We start from the raw sequence: 17,535 nt of genomic DNA on the forward strand, positions 1-17,535 counted from the left end.
GTGGTGTGTGTGTGTGTGGTGTGTGTGTGTGTGTGTGTGTGTGTGTGTGTGTGTGTGTGTGTGTGTGTGTGTGTGTGTGTGTCCAGCACCACCTGAAAAAGATGGAGGGTCGGCGTCTGGACTTTGACTACAAGAAGAAGCGCCAGGGGAAGGTCCAGGAGGAGGACATCAAACAGGCGCTGGAGAAGTTTGACGAATCCAAAGAGATCGCTGAGCAGAGCATGTTTAACCTGCTGGAGAGCGACGTAAGGAGTGTGTGTGTGTGTGTGTGCTTTTGCATATGTGTGTGTGTGTGTGTGTGCTTTTGCATATGTGTGTGTGCGTGTGTGTGTGTGCTTTTGCATATGTGTGTGTGTGTTTGTGAGTGTGTCAATCTACCTTGCAGTCCACCAATGTCTTTTAATATGTTACTTTGTGTGCGCATGTGTGTGTGTGTGTGTGTGTGTGTGTGTGTGTGTGTGTGTGTGCATGCGTTTGTGTGTGTGTGTGTGTGTGTGTGTAGATAGAACAGATGAGCCAGCTGGCAGCACTGGTGCAGGCCCAGGTCCAGTACCACAGACAGGCCACAGAGATCCTCCAGCAGCTCTCCAGCAAGATAGACCAAAGGTCAGTTCCTCTTCCTCTTCCTGTTCTAGGGGTTGTTGCCACAGAGACCGTCTGACTGTGGGTTATTGCCATAGAGACCATCTGATTGTGGGTTGTTGCCATAGAGACCGTCTAACTGTGGGGTGTTGCCATAGAGACCGTCTGACTATGGGGTGTTCCTGTGGGTTGTTGCCATAGAGACAGTGTTGTGTGTGTGTTGTTGTCATAGAGAAAGTGTTGTGTGTGTGTGTTTGTTGTTGCCATAGAGACGGTGTTGTGTGTGTTGTTGCCACAGAGACAGTGTTGTGTGTTGTTGCCATAGAGACAGTGTTGTGTGTGTGTGGTTGTTGCAATAGAGACAGTGTTGTGTTTGTGTGTGTGTGTGTGTGTGTTGTTGCCATAGTGACAGTGTTGTGTGTGTGTGTGTGTGTGTTGCAGGATAAAGGAGGCGTCCAGTAAGCCCAGGAAAGAGTACGCCCCCAAACCTCGCATGGTGCTGGAGCTGCTGCCCCCCAGCGAGAGCCACAATGGGGGGATCCACTCTGCCAAGTCCCCCGCAAGAACCCCTGGTAGGTACAAGTCCCCCGCAAGAACCCCTGGTAGGTACAAGTCCCCCGTAAGAACCCCTGGTAGGTACAAGTCCCCCGTAAGAACCCCTGGTAGGTACAAGTCTCCCAATAGAACCCCTGGTACGTACAAGTCCCCCGCAAGAACCCCTGGTAGGTACAAGTCTCCCAATAGAACCCCTGGTACGTACAAGTCCCCCGCAAGAACCCCTGGTAGGTACAAGTCTCCCAATAGAACCCCTGGTAGGTACAAGTCCCCCGCAAGAACCCCTGGTAGGTACAAGTCTCCCAATAGAACCCCTGGTACGTACAAGTCCCCCGCAAGAACCCCTGGTAGGTACAAGTCTCCCAATAGGACCCCTGGTAGGTACAAGTCTCCCAATAGAACCCCTGGTAGGTACAAGTCTCCCAATAGAACCCCTGGTAGGTACAAGTCTCCCAATAGAACCCCTGGTAGGTACAAGTCTCCCAATAGGACCCCTGGTAGGGACAAGTCCCCCAATAGAACCCCTGGTAGGTACAAGTCTCCCAATAGAACCCCTGGTAGGTACAAGTCTCCCAATAGAACCTCTGGTATTGGAATATCCATAAGAAAACTATGAGTATAACTATTGCAGCTGGTTTGGTGAGCATGATCAGATTTTAATTAGATACTTTCGAGACGTGTGTACGGTACAGTAACCCCCCCCCCCCCCCCCCTCCAGCCCCTATGGACCAGCCCTGCTGCAAGGCTCTGTTTGACTTTGCCCCGGAGAATGAAGGAGAGCTGGGCTTCAAGGAGGGCGATGTCATCACCCTGACCAATCAGATCGACGACAACTGGTACGAGGGGATGCTGCAGGGCCAATCAGGATTCTTCCCTGTCACCTATGTGGATATCCTGGTTCCACTTCCTCATTAGGGCCCTGCCCATTCTGCCGGGGCCCCGCCCCCGCCTCTGCCTAGCCACGCCTTCTCTGTGCTTCTGTGCAACCGCTTTCACAAACAACAACAACAACAATAAGGATTCTGCTGACCGCCCCCGAGGAGGAGGGAGGAGAGAGGGAGGAGGGAGGGAGGAGAGAGGGAGGAGAGGAGGAGGAGAGATGATGGACGGGTGGATACTACATCTGCATGCTCTGACACTGGGACTTTTGAAAAGATGTGGCGTTAAGTGTGTGTGTGTATGTGTGTGTCTTACTGTCCTTTCCTTCTCTCTCTTTATCTCTCTCTCATTCTGACTGTCCATATGGTCTAGGTCTGGCCCTGGTTAATAAACAGAGGGGAGGCTGGGGGAGGTAGAAATCGGAGGACAGGGTCATTGTAATAGATGGAATTGTCATCCATTCCATGCAGTCCTCCGATTTCTACCTCCGCCAGCCTCCTCTACCACAGAGCTGAGACCTGGGACCTTCCACCAGTGTGTGTTTGTGAGGCACGTTGTCCATCTAACTCTACTGAACCCTGATGACCCGGAGCTGGAGTGGTCCCGTATCCAGGAAGTGTGTCTGCCGTATCCAGGAAGTGTGTGTGCTGAACGTGTCGTGTCCTTTCTTCTGCATGCTGGAAGAAGCCATTCGCGGTTGGCGTGACGGTTCCCACAGACATATGATATACTATGGTCGTGTGTGTGTCGTAAGATGTGTTACCATGACAACTCTGGACTACTGGACTGGGGTTGTCCTCTGAGCTATATGGGGGTGGGTTAGCTCTGTGATGTAAGGCAGGAATGGGGGGGGGCTGGGGAGTAAAGCAACTGGCCTTACTCTCCTTAACTCAGTCTGTCTCTAAGCCCCTCCCCTTCCAGTGAGACAGGATCCCTCTAGAACCTCTACCAGCAGCCCAGAGACCTTGTTATCCTTCTAGAAGCCCTCCCGAGTGTTCCAGATCAGTTCTGAGTCTGTCTCTCCTTCTAGAAGCCCTCCCGAGTGTTCCAGATCAGTTCTGAGTCTGTCTCTCCTTCTAGAAGCCCTCCCGAGTGTTCCAGATCAGTTCTGAGTCTGTCTCTCCTTCTAGAAGCCCTCCCGAGTGTTCTAGATGAGTTCTGAGTCTCTCCTTCTGGAACCCTGCACTCTTCGAAGAAATTGTTCTAAAAGGGTTCTTAATGTCCCCATTGGGGAACCCTTTGAAGAACCCTTTTGGGTTCAATGTAGGACCCTTTTGGGTTAGATGTAGACCCCTTTTGCGTTCCACGCAGAACCCTTTTCACAGAAGGTTCTACATGGAACCCAAAAAAGGATTCTTCAAAGGGTTCCTCTATGGGGACATGAAGAAGCCTTTTAGAACCCTTTTTTCTAAGAGTGTGTTTGTCTCTGAAGCCCCCAGCGTAGATCCATAGATGTGTATATACAGCATAGCTCTGCCTGCCTGGTGCAATGGGACCACTGCTATTTACTTTTGTAAAGTTAAAGGAAATAATTATATTTATCAACTTGTTGGAAACCGTGATGTTATTACAATTGCCTGTATTACCACAAACAAAACAGCCATTCCTAAGTATTGGGGAAGTGTAATTGTATCAGTACTATTGATTGACATGCCCATGTGTGACTTACTAACTATTTATATTAACATGCAAGTTATTAGGGAATGATATAAAAGTCATGTTCGGTTATGAAAATGAACATAAATGTTGTGCTTTAACTCGTATACTGATATTTCATGTTTGGGTGTTTTTTGTATGTTATGCACGCAAGTGTGTGTGTGTGTGTGTGTGTGCGTGTGTGTGTGCGTGTGTATGCGTGTGTGTGTGTGTTTACAGTATTGTTTGTTGAACCACTATTGTGTTTTCTCCTCTGATGGATCTCTTGACTGCTAACAAAGTGATCAATGTTGTTCTAGAATGCTCTTACCTGGATCCATAAATATAACCTAGAATGTAACACACATTCTAACATTCTAACTGAAACTGTTGGAGTTGAAGACTCTAAATGTATTTGACAGTTGAGTGAATCAATCAATCAAACTGTATTGTGAATTGTGAATATGGAAAGCTCTTTTTACAAAAACAGTTTGGCCAGCCATCCCTGTCTCTGAGGTGTGTTTAATGAACACAGGCTCAACAGCATCTTAGCCACTAAAGCTAGCCCTAGCATCTTAGCCACTAAAGCTAGCCCTAGCATCTAGAACACTAAAGCTAGCCTTAGCATCTAGAACACTAAAGCTAGCCTTAGCATCTAGAACACTAAAGCGAACCCTAGCATCTTGGCCATTAAAGCTAGCCTTAGCATCTCGAACACTAAAGCTAACCCTAGCATCTAGACCACTAAAGCTAGCCCTAGCATAAATAAATAGATAGACAGACAGACAGGTACGTTATTGTTAGCATCTAGACCACTAAAGCTAGCCTTAGCATCTAGACCATGAAGCTAGCCTTAGCATCTACACCACTAAAGCTAGCCTTAGCATCTACACCACTAAAGCTAGCCTTAGCATCTACACCACTAAAGCTAGCCCTAGCATCTTAGCCACTAAAGCTAGCCTTAGCATCTACACCACTAAAGCTAGCCTTAGCATCTTAGTCACTAAAGCTAGCCTTAGCATCTACACCACTAAAGCTAGCCTTAGCATCTTAGTCACTAAAGCTATATAGATAGATAGTCCTGTTTTTGCGTTACAACACACTACAGTTCCGTACTGGGCTATGCTGGGCTGCTGGGCTATGCTGGGCTATGCTGCTGGGCTATGCTATGCTGCTGGGCTGCTGGGCTAAAGTTCATACAGTTGTGGGGTCTGGCTCGCTAGGCTATCACTGTACTGTTGATGTAACTCCCTGTCCTTTGTACAGATTGTCACTCTATTACATTTGTACAGTTTTGCGCCATATTGGCAAGTACTTGGTTGATGTTGAGGTTGTAATGGTGTGGTGTTGGTGTCATCATTAAGGGCCAAGATATATGCCATTTAGCTGATGCTTTTATCCAAAGCGACTTACATTGCAGTGAGTGCATACATGTCAGTATATATGGTCCCAGCGGGAATCAAACCCACAACCTAAGCGTTGTTAGCGCCGGGCTCTACCAACTGAGACACAGAGGACCACAGGAACATGCAGTAGTTGATTTACTGTGAGATGAACTGTGTTTGATGATGATGGATTAAAAACGTAGTTTAACCCTGAAGTCGGTATAGTGTAGTCACAGCAGTCTTGAGGACTAACTATAAGATAATAGACATTCTAATTGTTTCTGAGTAATGTGGTGTAATCTGTCACTCATTGCACAGTCCATAAACAAGGCAATAACCGAAGACTGAATAACCGAATAATGTTTCTATAACAAATCTACCTACCACAATAATGTTTCTATAACAAATCTACCTACCACAATAATGTTTCTATAACAAATCTATGTATGACAATAATGTTTCTATAACAAATCTATGTACCACAATAATGTTTCTATAACAAATCTACCTACCACAATAATGTTTCTATAACAAATCTACCTACCACAATAATGTTTCTATAACAAATCTATGTACCACAATAATGTTTCTATAACAAATCTCCCTACCACAATAATGTTTCTATAACAAATCTACCTACCACAATAATGTTTCTATAACAAATCTATGTACGACAATAATGTTTCTATAACAAATCTCCCTACCACAACGTGGAACCATAACGTCACGTTTCTACCACAACGTGGTACCATAACGTCACGTTTCTACCACAGAGCAGTCAGAGGTGTGGATGGTGTGGATGGAGGCAGTCTATGTATGTTTGTATCTATGATCACTGAGCTAGCGTACCCATCTCTCCTGCATGTCTGCTGTGTTCTCTCTCTCCCTCCCCCTCTCTCTCTCTCTCTGTCTCTCTATGCACCAAGCACCCACACACAGGTGGAGTTCCCCCCTAGAGTTCTATCACCCATAGAGAAGGGAGTGCTCCCTCTAGTGTTTATATCTCTGTGGTTCATCCAGGCCATAGGGACTTCAACAGGGGCCCAGTTCAGATACTGCACTTCCTTCTCCCTTCACTGATGGCTGATCTATATATCTATATATATATAGATTGGATTGGTCAAAGCAAGCTTTACACTGTACCGCTTTCACCAGTCAAGTCACATCAGATCTGTGATTTCTTCAAAGCAGGAAGGAAGGAAGGAAGTTAGGAAAGAAAAGAAGGAAGGAAGGAAGTTAGGAAAGAAAAGAAGGAACGTAGGAAGTTAGGAAGGAAAAGAAGGAAGGTAGAAAGTTAGGAAGGAAGGATAGTATTTAAACGGACACTGTTGGAATGTTAAAGGTGCAATCTGTAACATGTTTTTAAAAGGGGGAAGCACAAGGGTTGAGGGGGGGTGGGGAGAGAGAGAGGGGGGTGGGGAGAGAGAGGGGGGGGTGGGGAGAGAGAGAGGGGGGTGGGGAGAGAGAGAGGGGGGGTGGGGAGAGAGAGAGGGGGGTGGGGAGAGAGAGAGGGGGGGTGGGGAGAGAGAGAGGGGGGTGGGGAGAGAGAGAGGGGGGGGGTGGGGAGAGAGAGAGGGGGGTGGGGAGAGAGAGAGAGCTGGTGTTTGTCTGTAGTGTTCCGAGGCTGTGACTGCATGACCCAGCTGCACACAGTGGCTGATTGGTTTGCTCCATGGGCTTTAATCTGAATGGTTTGCTCCATGGGCTTTAATCTGAATGGTTTGCTCTATGGGCTTTAATCTGATTGGTTTGCTCTATGGGCTTTAATCTGATTGGTTTGCTCTATGGGCTTTAATCTGATTGGTTTGCTCTATGGGCTTTAATCTGATTGGTTTGTGTTTTTCTGGTTTTGGCCTATGGTGATGTATCTGAACCTCAGTGAGGGCTGTACAGCGTTTTTCTGTTTGTGTTGTTTTCCTGTGACTCCCGTATGTAACATATCCACATGTATGTCATACATAAGTATATACATTTATCTGATAATAAATATAAATACATATTCATTACATTTATCTACGATGCGTTTCCTCCTGGGTGTGCTGAGTTGTAGAAGTCTCTTCTGTGTGGACCACACACATCATGGGGTGGGTGGTGGTGGGGGTCACACACATCATGGGGTGGGTGGTGGTCGGGGTCACACACATCATGGGGTGGGTGGTGGTGGGGGTCACACACATCATGGGGTGGGTGGTGGTGGGGGTCACACACATCATGGGGTGGGTGGTGGTGGGGGTCACACACATCATGGGGTGGGTGGTGGTGGGGGTCACACACATCATGGGGTGGGTGGTGGTGGGGGTCACACACATCATGGGGTGGGTGGTGGTGGGGGTCACACACATCATGGGGTGGGTGGTGGTCGGGGTCACACACATCATGGGGTGGGTGGTGGTGGGGGTCACACACATCATGGGGTGGGTGGTGGTCGGGGTCACACACATCATGGGGTGGGTGGTGGTCGGGGTCACACACATCATGGGGTGGGTGGTGGTGGGGGTCACACACATCATGGGGTGGGTGGTGGTCGGGGTCACACACATCATGGGGTGGGTGGTGGTCGGGGTCACACACATCATGGGGTGGGTGGTGGTCGGGGTCACACACATCATGGGGTGGGTGGTGGGGGGGGTCACCATGTGGACGTGTAAATGCTCCTCTCCTGTGTCAGACTATCAGAGTATGTACTGCTTGATGTGAGACTATAATGTGACTTGTTTAAATAAACACTATGACAGAACAGTCTCTGTTTTCACTGGGTTTTTTTGTTTAGTTTTTTCAAAATGTAAACTATTCAAAACAGTCTGTCTGTGTTAAGTTAAGAGAGTGACCAATATAAAGATTGATAGATAAAAAAACACATTTTTAAAGAGGCTTATTTACACTGGTGAATTGTTTTGCTTTTGTAAAGATAAGTGTAAAGCCTATACAAAGTTATTGAATAGCCAACTATTTACCGCAAAGCGAAACAACAAAATGTTTGTGATCAAATCAAAAAGTCACGAGGGAAAAAAAATAGTATTATGACTAAAAGGACCATCTACTACCTAAAAAGACACATACGTGTATTATTTATTATTTTACAGAGTATTATGCAATGTTGACCACACGGTGAACTGCGTTGGCTGTGCAGTGTACCGACGCGGCCATCGGCGGCGCTGTTGAGCAGCTATTTAGTTCCGTCGGCGTTTCCCTCCGTTTCAACTCCTGACCCAGATTCTGACTACACCACGCAGACCTCGGCTCTTCGCTCCATTCAGAGACAAAAACACCGAGAAAACGTTTCAACAAGACGCGAGAGAGAGAGACAGAGAGACAGAGAAGAAAGAAACATGGACATGAAAAAGAGGATCCACTTAGAATTGAGAAATAGGACGCCGTCAGATGTAAGTAGCCGTGGCGAAGCTGCGACATGAAAGTTTCCAGGACGGGAGTCATGGCGAGCACATGGGGACGTTTCTCTCAGAGGAAGCACAGCCAGCGGGCTAGCTGGCGTTAGCTAGACTCGTATTCTGTCACTAAATGTTTACTAACTGTGTGTCGGCATTTTAGTGAATTAACTCTGAGTTAAAACTATGTTCGTTGGTTTTGAATCAACAGCGAAACTACCGTGGTCGTATGTTGTGTGTTGCTTGAGGTAAATAGCTTGCGGGTCGGTCTAATTACTGTAATGGAAAGTCCCGGTCTTGGACCGAGGTTAAACACAGACACGCCTCGCTATGCAAGTTTGCTGTTACTTAAGTATTTTTAATTTCCTCTATAAGCACTTCGCTGTTTAGGTACTTTGAAGAAAAAAAAGTTCCTTATCTGATACTACGTTATGTATAGTTAGCTCCTAAAATGTGTCGTTTCACGTAGCGTGTTCTTTCCAGTGATTAGTCAGGCCCGTTGATATCAAGAAAAGCTACCTAAAACACATTTAACTCAAAACCTACCGCGAACTTTTTCGTCAGCAAAACCCCGTCGTTTAGTATAATACCGACTGTGTGGCTCTGTTCTACAGTTATCGATCACCCGAACCAAATGCAGAACCGTAGCCGGCCAGCTAACGATGCGCACACTGAACTTGACTCGTACGAGGCTAGCGGCCATTTAGCATTTAGCCAAACCGTCGGGTAGCCGCGAAAGAGAACGTGTACAACTAATTTCCCTCCATCGGTAATTCGTCGCTGTGACTTAACCATAACTGTACGAAATACACACGAACGATATCGAGTGGTTGTATGGGTTGGGTCCAGTTTTGTGGTTATTCTATGAAGCTGAGCATAGATGCAGTGTAATGTTTCGCGACACCAGTGGAGCGACTATGCTAAGCTAAGCAGCTAACTGTCACGTGCGCACAGAGTTTACAAACAGCCCTCGCGCCGCGGCGTGGTCTCGGGACGGACGGACGGAAATGACGGATCATCTTTTTGGATTTCGCTCAAACGGAACCGAAATAGAAATCGGTGGCGCTGGGTTGCCCTTCAGTCAACTTATTTCCAACCCACCTTATTCTCTCTCCCGTTTCTTCCTTCCTTCCTTCCTTCCTTCCTTCCCTCCGCCCAGGTCCAGGAGCTGGTGCTGGACAACTGCAGGTCGAACGAGGGGAAGATCGAGGGGATCACGGAGGAGTTCGACAACCTGGAGCTGCTCAGTCTGATCAATGTCGGCCTGATCTCTGTCTCCAATGTCCCCAAACTGGGGAAATTAAAAAAGGTAATGCAGACAGAATATGTGAATAATACCCCTGTCACTCAGACCTCCTTTGGTTAAGTTGACTTGCACAACAATGTTTATTTTTTTTAAGGTAATTATTTTGACTGGGGCAGTCCCGGGCTGTCCTGTATTTCTGTGTTTATTGGACAGAGACAGTAGAGAAAGACAGGAAGGAAGGAGGAGAGGGTATATCAGCAGGGCACGGTCCAGGTTCCAACCCATGTCGACGTACTAGATTTCATTCATTATAATGTAATTGTAAAAAGAAAATCTGTGTGTATATATATATATTTGTAAGTTATGCGTAAACGGGACAAGGTCTCAATGGGACTCCCTGTTAAAATAAAGGTTAAATAAAATATTCCGATGTTTGCCTGTCTAGCAACAATGGCATACAGGGGTTGTCAGGGCGGTTGCACGGCAACCATACGACGGACATCAGTAGAGGAAGAAACCGGGAGGACAGGCTCATTGGAATGCATTTGATGAATTGTATCACAATGAGCCTGTCCTCCGATTTCTACCTCCACCAGCCTCCCCTGGTTGAAATGATGCAGTCAAGTCTCCAACTGCCCATCTCTCCCTCTCTGATCTCTCGCATCCTTTGCCCCACTCTCACTCTCCTGTGTGTGTGTGTGTGTGTGTGTGTGTGTGTGTGTGTGTGTGTGTGTGTGTGTGTCACCAGTTGGAGCTGAGTGATAACAGGATATCAGGGGGTTTGGAGGTCCTGGCTGAGAGACTAGTCAACCTCACACACCTCAACCTCAGCGGCAACAAGTTCAAGGACATCAGCACCCTGGAGCCTCTGGTGAGTGTGGCTGCTGCTGTCTCCCTTGTCTTAGTCCTCTTGGTCCCCTGTTACCCTGCTGTGTAGCTTAGCTACTACCGCCTTGCTAACTCCCCTGTTACTTCACCCTGGAGCCTCTGCAGGGCATAACATTAACGTTTTGGTCCACCAGCCAAGGTGTCTGGTGAAATGAGAAAATTCACCAGCCATTCAGATTTTTTACCAGTCATTAAGGCAAAGATAACCACAAAAAAGAAATCATTGGCAGGATTTCTGACACATTGGAAAAGACTCCCTGCACAGAAAGAACCTCCTGTAGGCTTAAAGCCCTGCCCTTGTCCCTCTATCAAAAACACTGAATATCCCACCTGCATGTTCTCTATGAGTGAGATGTGCAGCAGTTACAGCTGGAGGAGGGGGGAGGGTGGAGGAGGCAGGGGGAAGGAGGCAGGGGGAAAGGAGGAGGGTGGAGGGGGCGGGGTGGAGGAGGAGGGGGCGGGGAGGAGGCAGGGGGGAGGGTGGAGGAGGCAGGGGGAAGGAGGAGGGGGAAAGGAGGAGGGTGGAGGGGGCGGGGTGGAGGGGGGAGGAGGCAGGGGGGAGGAGTAGGGTTGTGTCAAAGGTTGAATCAACGGTGACAGTAATTGCGGATCGCACCAGTTTAGTTTTTATATTGAACCGTGGTATTACCGTGGTATTACCGTGGTATTACCGTGGTATTACCGTGGTATTACCGTGGTATTCACGGTTCTTTGATGGCTTAGTGGTTGGTAAAATGTACAGATTTACCCGCCAATGGCAAAATCTACTGGCGGGTGTCAGGTGTTAATGTTTTGCCCTGATCCTCTGCTGAGTGTAGGTACTCTGCTAATACTATGTTACTATCTCCCCCCTCTGCACCCCTGCCCTCCTCCTCCTCCTCTCCACCCACCCCCTCCTCCTCCTCCCCCTCCTCCTCCTCTCCGCCCCTCCCCTCCTCCTCCTCTCCACCCACCCCCTCCTCCTCCTCTGCACCCCTGCCCTCCTCCTCCTCTCCACCCCTCCCCTCCTCCTCCTCTCCACCCCTCCCCTCCTCCTCCTCTCCACCCTCCTCCTCCTCTCCACCCACCTCCTCCTCTGCGCCCCTCCCCTCCTCCTCCTCTCCACCCACCCCCTCCTCCTCCTCTGCGCCCCTCCCCTCCTCCTCTCCACCCACCCCCTCCTCCTCCTCTGTGCCCCTCCCCTCCTCCTCCTCTCCACCCACCCCCTCCTCCTCCTCTCCACCCACCACCTCCTCCTCTGCACCACCCCTCTAGAAAAAGCTGCACCACCTGAAGTCCCTGGACCTGTTCAACTGTGAGGTCACCAACCTGGGTGACTACAGGGAGAGCATCTTCAAGCTCCTCCCCCAGCTCACCTACCTGGACGGCTACGACGTCGAGGACTGCGAGGCCTCGGACTCGGACGGAGAGGTGGACGGAGGTGACGATGATGATGACGAAGGTGAAGGGGGGGGGGGGGGGGTTGGACAGCGTGGCGCCAGATTGCATCATCAAAACCCGACTTGTGTTTATTCATGACAAAATACGGCCAAAAATATCGCTAAAACCTTGAAGTCACTGAGAAACATAATGCTTTTGTTTTTAACAACTATGTCGTTGGCGATCAAAGAGAGTAACTATAATGACTAAAGCTAGAGTTTAATCTGCCTTGACATGTTTACATGGTGGTGCCGACTAGCCCACAGCGTGGCGCAGCGCCAGTCTCCCGTTCTCTGGGAGTTAGGTTGGAGTGGACATGTGGGGCTAGCCAGATCACGTTAGGTTGGAGTGGGGCTAGCCAGATCACGTTAGGTTGGAGTGGACATGTGGGGCTAGCCAGATCACGTTAGGTTGGAGTGGGGCTAGCCAGATCACATTAGGTTGGAGTGGGGCTAGCCAGATCACATTAGGTTGCAGTGGGGCTAGCCAGATCACATTAGGTTGCAGTGGGGCTAGCCAGATCACATTAGGTTGCAGTGGGGCTAGCCAGATCACATTAGGTTGCAGTGGGGCTAGCCAGATCACATTAGGTTGGAGTGGGGCTAGCCAGATCACGTTAGGTTGGAGTGGGGCTAGCCAGATCACATTAGGTTGCAGTGGGGCTAGCCAGATCACGTTAGGTTGGAGTGGGGCTAGCCAGATCACGTTAGGTTGGAGTGGGGCTAGCCAGATCACGTTAGGTTGGAGTGGGGCTAGCCAGATCACGTTAGGTGGTTAGTTGGAGTGGGGCTAGCCAGATCACGTTAGGTTGGAGTGGGGCTAGCCAGATCACGTTAGGTTGGAGTGGGGCTAGCCAGATCACATTAGGTGGTTAGTTGGAGTGGGGCTAGCCAGATCACGTTAGGTTGGAGTGGGGCTAGCCAGATCACGTTAGGTTGGAGTGGGGCTAGCCAGATCACATTAGGTGGTTAGTTGGAGTGGGGCAGTCTCACTCTCGTATGTTTCAGTTTTCATTGGACGGAGACAGTAGAGAAAGACAGGAAAGGAAGGAGGAGAGGGCGTGTCAGCAGGGCAGGGGCCGGGGTTCAAACCCCTGCCGACATGGGCATGTGTGTGTACTGTGGACCACTGGACCACCCCAGGCCATGGTACTGATGCTGGACCACCCCAGGCCATGGTACTGGTACCAGACCACTGGACCACCCCAGGCCATGGTACTGATGCTGGACCACCCCAGGCCATGGTACTGGTACCAGACCACTGGACCACCCCAGGCCATGGTACTGGTACCAGACCACTGGACCACCCCAGGCCACATCCATTTTCTACAGTTCACAACACTGAAACTGGGCAGCTCCTCTCTTGACTGTTGTATCTTTACAGCTCCACCAGAACCAGAACCCTCTAGTGGGAGTCCACACCGGCTCTTTGTAGGTCAGACCCATGTCGTATACCCCCCACCCCCCGTATACCTCCTGTAGGCTTAAAGCCCTGCCCTTGTCCCTCTCCTCTGTCCCCTTCTGCTGGTTGGGTTTTAGTGTGGAGAAAGTCTTAGAATGTTATTGGCTGATGGCAGGATAACATTTTTACATTGATATGTAAGTAATTTAGACACTTTTATCCAGAGCGACTTACTTCAGACAAGTGTACTTGTAAGTAAATCAACACGTGCCATCGGCAGTCACAGTGCCAGAGAAAGGCATCATTTTTAATTATGAATGATTTTTATTTTTTATTAATACATTTTTATTTTTTTGTGGGCGGGCAGATCTGTGGGGCTCTGGGATGTGGAAGTGGACAAGCTGAGTGGAATGAGGAATATCACCAGTTACAATGAGCCTCCCCCCCCCTCCCAATGAGTCTCCCCCCCCCCCCCCCCCCAAATGAGCCTGTCCTCCACTTTCTGCCTCCCCCCCCCTCCCAATGAGCCTGTCCTCCACTTTCTGCCTCCCCCCCCCCCCCCCCCCCCAATGAGCCTGTCCTCCACTTTCTGCCCCCCCAATGAGCCTGTCCTCCACTTTCTGCCTCCACTGGCCGCTGCTGTCATGCTCCTGGATCATTGAGCTGTTCTGTGATGATACTTATACTGATTGTGTGTCTGTTTACATGGAGCAGAAGGAGAGGAGGGCGAGTCCGAGGACTTTGATGAAGAGGAGGATGATGACGAGGAGGTGGTGGTTGGAGAGGAGGAAGATGAGGACAGTGGGGATGAAGAGGTAAGGACCAGAGTCCGACCCGTACTGAATGGTTCCGATCCCGATTCATGGGGAGCAAAAATCAAAATTCGCAAAATTCCTATTTCGAGTTTTCATAAGAAAGACAGTCACAAAAATATGCTGATGAGGCAAATGTCCATATGTCAATAATGACCTGAAAGGATCTCCATTGATAAATAGAGCAACATTTATTTATTTTATTTGCTGTTCAATCTTAACCTGTGACACAGTTTGATCATCTACTGAATTATTTTTGTTATTTGATTTACATTAATAAAACATCATGTTAGAATACCCCCTGCTCTTTCTGGTTGCCAACCACCGTAGTTTCCAGTAATGGTTTATTCCAGCCCCCTCCCCAAGACATACTTTATCAAAGTGGTCAATTCTACTTTCTACACAGGAGTAAACAAACCTGCGTCATGCAGAACTTTACCCTGCTGCTTGTGACAAAAGTTAGCTGGAACGTCTGACTGCTAGCCATGATAAATGTGGATGATGTCTTCCTGTGAATCAGAATCAGAATTCTTTTATTTGGCCAAGTGTATTTGCATATACAGGAAATTGACTTGGTGAGGTTGGTGCATCGGACATAAAAAACAAATAGCAAATATTGACGAAATTTACAAAATAGCAAAGTATTAACAAAATTGCAATACCAAATTTACAAGAGCAGCAGAACAATACATCTTGTAGGCTGTGTGAGACTAAGTGGCAATGAGGCTAGAGGCTGTGGAGTGGTTATGAGGTATGAACACTATCAATTAGAATAAGTTTAAATAATTATAAGTTACACTGTCAGTGCATTGTTTGTGTGACGGGGGGGTGGAAGTCCCAGAGTCAGTGAGAGGCAGGGGCTTGGTTGTGAGCCCCACTGACATGGGGAAGAAACTGTTCAGGTGGCACAAGGTTTTAGTCTTGATTGACCGGAACCTGTGTGACTCCTTATGCCTAATAACTCTCTTGTTCAGTAACATCATTTTAGTTATTTAAGTTAGCTAGTTAGCAACTGTGCTAATTCACTGCAGTCTAAGGAGATAATGTTACTTGGCTAAATTCAGTCATTTCAGTAACGGCAAATGCCAAAAGAAGTAGAAGTTCATTCATTCATAAAAATCCAATTAAACTGATTTTCGATCATTTCTGATAGAAAGTCTTCAATGTGTCAGGGAAATGTGCCGATACAGATATTTCAGTAAAAGGCCAATATCGTCCGATAATATCGGTGCTCTGGTGTATCTGTTGGGCTCTAGTTAGGACGCCATCTTAACTCCTGGCAGCTGCATGCTTTGTTAGGGCGCCATCTTAACTCCTGGCAGCTGCATGCTTCGTCAGTAGGCTTGTTACGTGGGTCAGTTGAACTTAAGAGTAAATTCAGAAAGTAAAATGAAAATATAATGTAAGTAATTTAGACGCTGCAAAAAATGGCATTTATTTGGAATGATTTCTCAAACTTAAAAAAGTTTTTTTCTTGCATCAAAAAATTCAAATCACTTCCTGAACTAAAATGTTCCTGCCCCCAGCGTTGGTGTGGGTTGGTAGTGCAGTAGCTAGGCAGTGTTGGTGTGGGTTGGTAGTGCAGTAGCTAGGCAGTGTTGGTGTGGGTTGGTAGTGCAGTAGCTAGGCAGTGTTGGTGTGGGTTGGTAGTGCAGTAGCTAGGCCGTGTCGGTGTGGGTTGGTAGTGCAGTAGCTAGGCCGTGTCGGTGTGGCGCCACCTCCTGGCGGTGGAGGGGGAGTGACCGTCAGCTTAAACCAATCACCGCTGTCTACCATGGGCTACAGAAGCTACAGCCTCATTCACACCACAGGGCTGAACTGGGCCGGCTAGGTTACGCATTCATCAGTTGCTGAAACAGTGCCTGAAAGGAAAATATTGAAGCCAGCTCAGTATTGCTTGGCTCGGGCCTGTAGTGCATGAAGCCCAGTATGGTTGAGGTCTGTAGTGCATAAAGCCCAGTATGGTTGAGGCCTGTAGTGCATGAAGCCCAGTATGGTTGAGGTCTGTAGTGCATAAAGCCCAGTATGGTTGAGGTCTGTAGTGCATAAAGCCCAGTATGGTTGAGGCCTGTAGTGCATGAAGCCCAGTATGGTTGAGGTCTGTAGTGCATAAAGCCCAGTATGGTTGGGGTCTGTAGTGCATAAAGCCCAGTATGATTGAGGTCTGTGGTGTAAAGCCCAGTATGGTTGAGGTCTGTAGTGCATAAAGCCCAGTATGGTTGAGGTCTGTAGTGCATAAAGCCCAGTATGGTTGAGGTCTGTGGTGTAAACCCCAGTATGGTTGAGGTCTGTAGTGTGTGTAAAGCCCGGTATGGTTGCGGTCTGTGGTGTGTAAAGCCCAGTATGGTTGGGGGTCTGTGGTGTCTGGTTGGGGGTCTGTGGTGTGTAAAGCCCAGTATGGTTGGGGGTCTGTGGTGTCTGTGGTTGGGGTCTTACTGCATCTTGTCTTCTAGGAAGGGGAGGTGAATGGAGACGTTGACGATGATGATGATGATGACGATGAAGATGATGACAGTGACGACAACTCTGGTAAGTAGTCTTCTCTGAAACGGTCATCCAATCAAATGGGTTGAACACACACTGATACACACGTTAACATTGTTTCTCTTCCCCACCCTCAACCACCTCCAGACGAGGATGACTCGCCAGCCAAGGGGGAGAAGAGGAAGAGGGATCCTGAAGATGACGATGATGACGATGAAGACTATGAATGAGTGTGAAGATTTTGACCCCCTTCCCCATTTTGCCCCCAAATCTCCCTCCCTCACACACCCCTCTTTGGCCTTCTCTAGCCCCCATTGCTCCGCCCCTGGCCCCCAACCCCCCTGCCCCGCCCTCTTACAAGGACTTGATATGCCCAGTGTTGTGGGTCTGTGGATGGATGGAACCCTGAAAGAGACTCTCACCTAGCAGCATTCCGTGACATCACTGGAGACACTGTGACGTCATGTCACCAGTGTTTTCCGGAACTCGTCACCTCTGGATTCCGTGATGTCACTATCAATTCTATTTGTAGCGCCCCACCAGAACACCCGTCTGAGGGGAACTGGGGGTTTTTGCTGGCAGAGCTTTTTAAATATTTTTTCAGAGGACCGTTTGTTTTTGTTAGTGTTTTTTTGTATGGTCGTCAGCGCTCTCTCTTGCCCTCACCTGATTGGCCCAGAGGACAGCGCTGACATCACCTGTCTGCTTACACTGAGTGGTTGTGGCTGTATTTTTTTACTTTCTGTAAGTTAAAAACAAAACGTACAAAAATGGACTTTGTAAATAAAATCTTAACATTTTGCTCCTTGCTCTCTCCTCTCTTGTACGTGGTTTGTCTTCTACGGTGATGCCTGGAGTGTTTC

At 48.4% G+C, this 17,535-nt stretch overlaps 2 protein-coding genes across 3 annotated transcripts in view; both read left to right on the plus strand.

Annotated features, from left to right (window-relative positions):
• sh3gl2b (SH3 domain containing GRB2 like 2b, endophilin A1) overlaps window positions 1-2,052 on the plus strand; it is a gene marked incomplete at both ends in the record, with an annotated part of 15,590 nt that extends 13,538 nt beyond the window's left edge. Inside the window, 4 exons of the mRNA XM_083668554.1 lie at window positions 87-245; window positions 503-606; window positions 1,024-1,154; window positions 1,856-2,052. Of these exons, the coding sequence (XP_083524680.1) occupies window positions 87-245; window positions 503-606; window positions 1,024-1,154; window positions 1,856-2,052 (591 nt within the window). The remainder of the gene's footprint in view (window positions 1-86; window positions 246-502; window positions 607-1,023; window positions 1,155-1,855) is intronic.
• Window positions 2,053-8,237: 6,185 nt separating this feature from the next.
• LOC310803712 (acidic leucine-rich nuclear phosphoprotein 32 family member D-like) lies at window positions 8,238-17,481 on the plus strand. 2 transcript variants are annotated; one of them, XM_083668565.1, is made up of 7 exons: window positions 8,238-8,419; window positions 9,582-9,731; window positions 10,417-10,539; window positions 11,811-11,997; window positions 14,091-14,191; window positions 16,642-16,717; window positions 16,820-17,481. In XM_083668565.1, the coding sequence occupies exons 1-7, from the start codon at window positions 8,366-8,368 to the stop codon at window positions 16,900-16,902; spliced, it is 774 nt and encodes a 257-aa protein (XP_083524691.1). In that variant the 5' UTR covers window positions 8,238-8,365; the 3' UTR covers window positions 16,903-17,481. The 2 variants fall into 2 exon arrangements, with proteins under 2 accessions (XP_083524691.1, XP_083524692.1); XM_083668566.1 differs by having other exon boundaries at window positions 11,811-11,932; window positions 14,110-14,191.
• Window positions 17,482-17,535: the final 54 nt, after the last annotated feature.

Source organism: Argentina silus (genome assembly GCF_951799395.1).
Source record: "Argentina silus genome assembly, chromosome: 1".
NCBI lineage: Eukaryota > Metazoa > Chordata > Actinopteri > Argentiniformes > Argentinidae > Argentina > Argentina silus.

Bases quoted from the DNA above. Each gene is read 5' to 3' on its own strand.
- LOC310803712 (XM_083668565.1), top strand. From the start codon at position 8,366: ATGGACATGAAAAAGAGGATCCACTTAGAATTGAGAAATAGGACGCCG. The intron at 14,192-16,641 runs GTAAGGACCAGA...CTTGTCTTCTAG, and splicing joins AGGACAGTGGGGATGAAGAG to GAAGGGGAGGTGAATGGAGA. The intron at 16,718-16,819 runs GTAAGTAGTCTT...AACCACCTCCAG, and splicing joins TGACAGTGACGACAACTCTG to ACGAGGATGACTCGCCAGCC.